The sequence below is a fragment of the Arachis ipaensis genome, chromosome B02, assembly GCF_000816755.2.
Source record: "Arachis ipaensis cultivar K30076 chromosome B02, Araip1.1, whole genome shotgun sequence".
Classification (NCBI taxonomy): Eukaryota; Viridiplantae; Streptophyta; class Magnoliopsida; order Fabales; family Fabaceae; genus Arachis; species Arachis ipaensis.
This window is the reverse complement of record NC_029786.2, coordinates 46,681,240-46,689,616: the sequence shown is the minus strand read 5'-3', so window position 1 is coordinate 46,689,616 and position 8,377 is coordinate 46,681,240. Positions and strand designations below refer to the sequence as shown.

The following is an 8,377-nucleotide window of genomic DNA, read 5'->3' as shown; positions in this document are numbered from 1 at the left end:
AAAAAAGAAATATATATTTTATAAATAAAAGAGAGGAGAATGTCATTTTAATATCTCATAGAGAAGAGAATGGTATTTTCTCAATATTTTATTCATAAAATCTGAATCGAAATGAAAACCAAACTATTATCATTGTGATCAATCCTAAATTTATTACTATTACGCAAAGTGAATTATATTATAATGTAATCCGCTAGTATATCATCATCAGCATCATCCTTTATTATTACACACATTTAAGAGTTAACAATTAAAAACTTTGGATTACTAGTTATAGCTCAAATGGCATAGACTTCCCATACTCAATTAAGAGGTTGCTGGTTCGAATCTCCTATCTTTTCAAATTTTGCCAATAAGTAATAGCTCAAATGGCATAATCTCCCCATTCTCAATTAAAAGGTTACGAGTTCGAGTCTCATATCTTTAATAAAAAAAAAAATTAAAAACTTTGGATTACTAGTTATATATATTTGTTGACAATCTTGTTTAAGATGGTTATTACAAAAATGTACAGTTTTTTATTTATGTATATTTGTTGCTGCATCATTTAAGTTAGAGTAATATTTTAAATCAGTCTGTTAAAAAATTTTTAATCGAATAATTTAGTTCTCAACAAATTTTAATCACCAAATCAGTTTTTAAACTTTTATTTTAGGTTCCAAGGTTAGACATTTGATTCCCAAGTCAAGACACCAATCAATCGATGGTGATTCTAACTCAGCCAAGACCAAGACCGCACGTCGCAACCGCTCCTCGGATCCAACCGCAGACTCTTCCAACAACGACTCCTCCGGCGGATCCCGCCACCGTCGCCACCGCCGTGGCTCCACCCAGGGCTCCGAGTCACCCACCAATGACACGCCACCGACGGGCCCTAAACCTCGTAGGAAAACAAAGACTAGTACCTCTGAAGACAGTCCCGTAAAGAAGTCCTCTCCTAGAACCCGAAGGGCCTCTAAGGGAGATTCTTTATCTGATATCTCTCTTTCTCAAGAGTTGGGTTCTAGTCCTGGGCCTGAATCTGGACCCGTACCCAATTAGTTTTTAACTTAAATCATTATACAATATATCATAAACTTGTAATCAAATAATTGGTGCCAAGTTGAAGAGAGGAATGAGTATTCTCAATTGGAAAATTGGTCAAGTATGAATTTCTACCCTTAATTGAATAAGTCTTGATATAGTCAAATAGATGCAACAGAAAAAAGAAAAGGTAAAAACACAGACATAGTCAAGTGAATTTTTCGTTTGAGAGGATCCACTCCTAATAGAGAACGAGAGAGTGAGAAGGATTTTGAATTTTTGATGCTCTAAAGACAAAGGGCTGGAGGCAGGAAAAAGAGAGTAATATTTTGTAAGTTTGTAAATTACGATTTTTTATTTTTTATTTTTTTTACTTTGCATTTTTTAATTGGAGATGTGATTTCAATCAAATTCATGCCATTTTTCCCAACGACATATATATGTATCTTTTATTCTATGTATTTTATTTATTGAGTTTCTATTAAATTTGATAATATCAACTATTGAGAAAATGTTAGAGGATCAACATAATTTATTATTTTTGACTAGTAGTCAATCAATATTTAAAAATTTGAATTAAAAGTATGTTATTGACTAGACTAAAACAAAAATAATTTTTAAAAATAATAAATTGTGATGACCATCGAGTATTTCTCTTAAAAATTTATTATCTAAAACAAATAATGAACATCGACAAGAAATACTTCATGATTCAAATATGGAGCGGAAGTCACTTCCCTCATAAGTTCTTTTATCGAAGACTTTTATCAATCTTGCAAAATAAGGTGGTATCGAAAGCCATTGGATATATATAAAAGAATAGGAGTTAAAGCATGGCAAGACAACAACAAATAAATAAGAAATAGAAAAGTTTTGCTATGATGCATTTTGAGGTAAGCATTTTGTGCCTTAAGCTATTTTGCACATGCATGATAAGAACTTCGCGTGACTGTAAACGGCTCGTCAATCGGAGCTCTGTAGCTCAAGTTATGGCTCCCAGAAGGTGATGATGAATAGTGACAATGGGGTTTCACCCCCCACCATCATCTATCCGAGCTCTCTCTTTCTCATTGCATCAAAATGAGCTTAAAGCTCATTAAACACACATATATATATGTTGGACCTTTGGCCCGGTCCAACCCGTTAGCCGTTTCAACCCGTTTGGCCCACTTTAGGCCAAAACCTTTAAGATTAGTGCCCGTTTTTTTATTTCAAATTATTTTTATCTTTTCAAAATAATAAATTCAATTTTCAAAATATCATTTCTATATTTTCAAACCTATTTTGGGTGATTAAATTACTATTTTATTAAAGCAATTAAGCCGGTTCTTACATTCTCGCCTCCTAATTAGGAATTTTGTCCCCAAAATTCGAATCGCGTGAGATACGAAGCGTTCTACTTCCAACGTTGTCTCATAATCTTGTCCATCATAGTCCTACCATGTCGATGTTCCCTCTCGCATTCCGCTGCGTCACTCTGATTATCATCATTAAGAATCCGAAATTTTTCCTTAAAGGAAATACTAATTTTGCAATATTTTCCAAAGCCTTCAAAACAAGTTCAATCTAAACCTTTTAAATGTCAAAACTTTTTCAAAAAAACTCAAAATTATTTATTCTTAAATCAATTACTTTAAATAATTATTTTCTTAAATTCATTAAAATCCTTAAATCACAGCTTTTCAATTTGAACCCCTTTTGATAAGTTAAATTACAAACCAAATTAAAAAATCAACAAAATCTTAGAACTAACTTTTTCTGTAAACCATATTATTCAAACCAAGAGTTTCGACTTAGTTTCAAAACGAAAACATTTAAACCAAAAGTTTCAAACCAAATTTCAAAATCAATTTAAGCTTTAAAACTTTTTTTTAACAAGGCTCAAGGCCACACCAGTTAGAAATAAAAAGTCCTAATTAAAATTCACAAAAGCATCAGTTGGTCTTTCGGATGACACACCCTCATTCCGTAGCTGTGTTAGTCGGCACTTCCATTACCTCCAGTACTGTGCCGCACTCAGCAACTGGTATGCCGCAAACTCCACGAACTGGTTTTTCGGAACATGTTGAGTTCGTAATGCATAGGCTAGGTTAGTCATCCTCACTACCTCTCCGTTAACGTGATCGACCTCATCCGTGACTTGCCATTCGGGTTTTTTTTCCACTCCAAAAAATTGATATCAAGGTGATCAGTCTCAATATCTCAAGCTTAATGCTTCAATATCTCCAAAGGCACTCACAAACAAGCATGCTATGCATATCAAACAGATATCCTAAATAGCACGAAAAAAACGACCCAGAGTGTGCAACGATGCACAATCAGTCCATCCCTCAGGCTCATGAGGACGAACCACTGTGATACCATTAATGTAACACCATGATGAACATATTTTTGACAGTTTAGAATTCCTCAATGAATTCTCGTTGCAAGTATAGTTTCTAAACTAACAAATAATCCTTTCATACAAAAATTTGGTTGGCACAAGTAACAAACCCTTATAAAAATAATAACCGAAGTATTCAAACCTCGGGTCATCTCTCAAGGAATTGCAGGGAAGTGTACTTATAATTGTTATGAGATTGTATCTTTTTGGGGTTTTGAATAAGGAACAAGAAAAGTAAATTGCAAGAATTAAACTAATAACTAATAAAGCTCTTAGCAAGGTATGAGAATTAGAAGTCCTATCTTAGCTATCCTTTTCAATTGTGACATCAATTGTCCATTGCTCCCACTTAGTTAACCTCTAACTATGAATGAAAGTCAAGTGGATGAATTAATTTGATTCCTCAAGTCCTAGTCAACTCCTAAGGAAAGACTAGCTTTAGAGGGATCCAAATCAACTAGCAACTTTCAATTATCAATCAACAAAGGAGTTTGATAACTCAAGAGTCTCCAATTACTCAACCACAGCCAAAAGGAGAAAAATCTACTCTAAAACCCAACCAAGCATTTTGTCAAACACTTGGAAGGCATAACATAAAAACATAGAAAACTAGCAAGGAATAGTAAATCCAAACGACCAATTGCAAACATCAATGACTCACAAATAATAAAAGAAGCAGAAAATATGAAATACCTCAACTTGCATTAATAAGAAATTGAATCTAACATGAGAATTTATAAACTTAAATAGCAACATAGAGTAATCAACAACGGAAATAAATAAACTAAAGTGCTAAAAGAAATAAGAGTAGAAGAGAAACTAATTAAACTAAGATAGAAATCTGAAACTAAAAAGAACTAAAAGGAATCCTAAAACCTAGAGAGAGGAGAGAGCCTTTCTCTCTAGAAAACTATATCTAAAACCTAAAATTATGTGAATGAAAGTTGTGTGAATGAATGAATCATTTCCCCACTCTGCAGCCTCTAATCTGTATTTTCTGGGTCAAAAATTGGGTCCAAAACCAGCCCAAAATCGCCCCCAGTATTTTCTACAATTTCTGCACGTAGAGCATATCATGCGTACGCGTACGTACGCGTCGCTGAACTTTCGCAAGGTCACGCGTACGCATCATGCATGCGTGCGCGTCGCCTAACTGCATGGAAAACATGGAAATTGCATATCATTTTGAAGCCCCGAATGCTAGCTTTCCAACGCAACTAGAACCGCCTCATTCGGACCTCTGTAGCTCAAGTTATGGTCGATTTAGTACAAAGAGGTCAGGGTTGACAGCTTAGCAATTTCTTCAATTTCTTGTATTCCTTCCACTTTTGCATGCTTCCTTTCCATCCTCTAAGCCATTCCTACCCTATAAACCCTGAAATCACTTAACACACATATGAAGGCATCGAATGGTAATAAGAGAGGATTAAACATAGCAAATTTAAGGCCAAAGAAGCATGTTTTCAATCATAGCACAAAATTAGGAAGGAAAATATAAAACATGCGAATTATATGAATAAGTGTGAGAATAATGGATAAAATCCACTCAATTAAGTACAAGATAAATCCTAAAAGTGGGGTTTATCAATCTCTCTACACTTAAACATTAGCATATCCTCATGCTAAGCTCAGGAGAACCAAAAGAGTGAAGAGGAATGGTGAAACTTATGAAATGCAACCTATATATATGAATGCAACTACATGCAAAATACTTCTACCTACTTGGTTAAAAGTAAACAAATTCTCCAAGACAAACATAAACTGGATTCCACTAATTCAAAAAAAAATAAAGTACAAGTAAACTTGTAAGAAGAAAGCTCGTGAAAGCCGGGAACAAAGAATCGAGCATCGAACCCTCACCAAAAGTGTATACACTCTAATCACTCAAGTGTTTAAGGTTCGATTCTCTCAATTCTCTACTAACCTTGCTTTCTAAGGCTTGCTCTTCTTCTACCAATCAATAATTAATTTGATGCACAAATACACATATCAAGGGGTTTTTTAAGGGTTATAATGGGGTTAGGGTCAAGGTAGGATTGTATTTGGTCAAGTGGACTAAAATATGAATCCTTAATTAACTTAAACTTTCCACCTAACTTAAAACAATCCATGTAATTAGAATACAAAATCTAACTACCCATTAACTATGTTTTGCCACATATCCATGCATCCCAATTTGAGTACAACTCATATGCATTGCTAACACCATTTACTTTGGGGCATTTTTTCCCATTTTATTATTTGCTCTTTTTCTTTTCTTTTTCTCTCTTTTTTTATATTTTTTTTATCTTTTTTTATTTTTTTTTTGTTTTTCTCGATGCATACGATTAAGATATTGAATGCAAGAATATATGCTCAACTATTGTTTTGCACATTTTCACAAGAATATACAACACCCAATTCTCAAACCAAATATTGGCAAACCCAACTTCCCCACACTTAAATCATGAATACTCTCACTAGTCTAAGCTAACCAAGGATTTAAATTAAGGACATTATTATTTTCCGCTTAGAGTTAATGATGAGCTAAAGTAAAGAATAAATGGGGTTAAAAGGCTCAACATTGGTTTACAAAATATAATGAAAAGGTTAAAGCCATATGGGTATGTAAGCTCAGTGAAACAAGGCCTCAATCATATAAGTGCATACATACATCAAACAATGTAAATATAGAATTAAGCAAGACAAAGATCACAATTTTAGAGAGAACAACACACACCAAAAAAAATATTGGTTGATAAAATGCAACCAATCGAATAGGCTCAAAATCTCACTGGTTTTGTGTGTTCGAGCTCTAAACCATGTTCCAATATAATATTTCTTCAAACATGTTCAAAAAAAAATTTTAATTCAAATTAGTAAAATGCTATAAAATAATTTCTTGGAAAAGAATTCATCGCTTCAACCAAGCAGTGGTAGAATATGCACAAAATCAAACAAACATGCAATCAAATATGGAAATGCAACAACTAATAAATTAAACATTGGTATTGAGAAAGGAAGTAACTAACCCACGGAAGTCGGTATCGACCTCCCCACACTTAAAGATTGCACCGTCCTCGGTGCATAGGAACTTGTCTTTCGCCCCAACTGACGGGTGGCTCCAACTGATACTTTTCTCTAAAGATTGTGCGTAGGAACTTGTCTTTCGCCCCATGTAAAAGTCTTCCGTTTCCCTTCTTGATGGCCATCCTGAAAGAATAGAAAAGGGAAGAAAAGTAACCCAGAAATAAAGATAAGAAAACAAATAAGGTATGGGTGGGTTAATGCCAAATAATGCGGGTCTCAATTACATGGTAGCTACAACATGCAAGTGAAAAAATAGTAGAAGCAAATGGCATATCAATAGTGCAAAAATTGTAACAATGGGAGAGAGTGTGGGTAATGCAAGATAGTATAAGTGCATATCAATGTAAATGGAATACAAGTGTCATAGAAATTAGCATTGACTTATAATTAATAATACCCAACAATTTAAAACAAGTCACAAAGTACCAAAATAATGCAAGAAAAGATGCAACAGTTGAATGAGAACATTTAACACCAATAGAAAAATAATAAACTTAGAAAAGAAAATAAAAACATGCACAAAATTAAAATGCAGTGAATGAAAGCATGCAAATAAATTAAGTAAAATAGAATGAAAGGGAATAAGGATGAGAAGGGAGGAGAAGAAAGTGAGAAAGGAAGAAGAAAGAAGGAAGAATTAGGAATGAAAGAGAATTAGGATTTGGGAGGGGGAAGAATTGAAATCTGGGCGGCACACTTGTTTAGTGATGCGGCGCATGCGACGTGCACGCGTACCCCACATGAGACCAGCCGCACGCACGCACAATGATAAACCCCAATTTTGTGGTTTATATTGTATAGAATTTGGGGGGTTTTGTCAATATTTTTCACACTTATTCACAAGAATTGCATGGTTTTGTGTTCTCTTCCTAATATTGCTTCATGATGGAAAACATGCTTCTTTTGCCTTAAAATTGCTATATTTTGATCCTCTTTTATTACCATTCGATGCCGTGATGTGTTTATTGAGTTATTTCAGAATTTATAGGACAAGAATGGCCTAGAAGAGAGAAAGAAAGCATGCACAAGAGGAAGGAACATGAAGATTTGGATTTTGAAAATTTCAGCATGGGCGCGCACGCGCACCTCGCGCGCGCGTGGATGTGGACAGCTGGAAGCGGCGCGTGTAGATCGGCGCATCCGTGCGGATTAGAGAAATCCACAGCAGCGCACACGCGTACATAGCACGCATGCGTGGATCGCAAAATCAATCGGCGCGCACGCACGCATGGCGCGTACGTGAGACAAGCTGCACGTGACCTCATTAAAGGAAATTGTGCCTGGCGATTTCTGAGGCTCAAGAGGCCCAAATTCAAGCTGGTTCTGTATAAAAAAGAACCAAGGATGCTAGGGGAAAGGCAGGGATCATTCATTCACACTTAGACACAATTTTTAGCTAGTTTTTGATTTTTGTTCTTCTAGAGAGAGAAACCCTTGTTCCTCTCTAGATCTAGTTTGATTTGATCTTCCCTTGTTGAATTCTAAAATGGATCTTGTTAATTACTAGTTTTGATTTTTTAATTTGAATTCCTTAGCATAATTTTGTTGACATCTTGTGTTAGATTTATGTTTTCTTATCAATTGTCATTTTATACCCATTTCATGAATATTGTGAAACTTGAATTGCTAATGTTACATTGATGATTTTCATGGTTAATTGTGTTGTTTGAGTGATTGTATGTTGATAATTGTTAGTGGGTACTTGTTAATTTCAATTTAATTGCACTTTGAATATGTCTTTTAGTAATACTTACCATGTGTTTGATGAAATGTTTCCTCTGATTATAGAGTAGTTCTCTTTACTCTTGGCCTAGGATAAGGGAATTGGGTAAACTTGAGTCATTGGGTCTAATGGATTTGATGATTTGGGAACCCTTAGTGGTCAATTTGATAACCATTGAC

At 34.7% G+C, this 8,377-nt stretch overlaps 1 protein-coding gene across 1 annotated transcript; it reads left to right on the top strand.

Annotated features, from left to right (window-relative positions):
• On the top strand, positions 507-1,041 carry LOC107627222. The gene is made up of 2 exons (XM_016330074.1): positions 507-513; positions 656-1,041. Exons 1-2 carry the CDS (start codon positions 507-509, stop codon positions 1,039-1,041), a joined length of 393 nt encoding a protein of 130 aa, XP_016185560.1.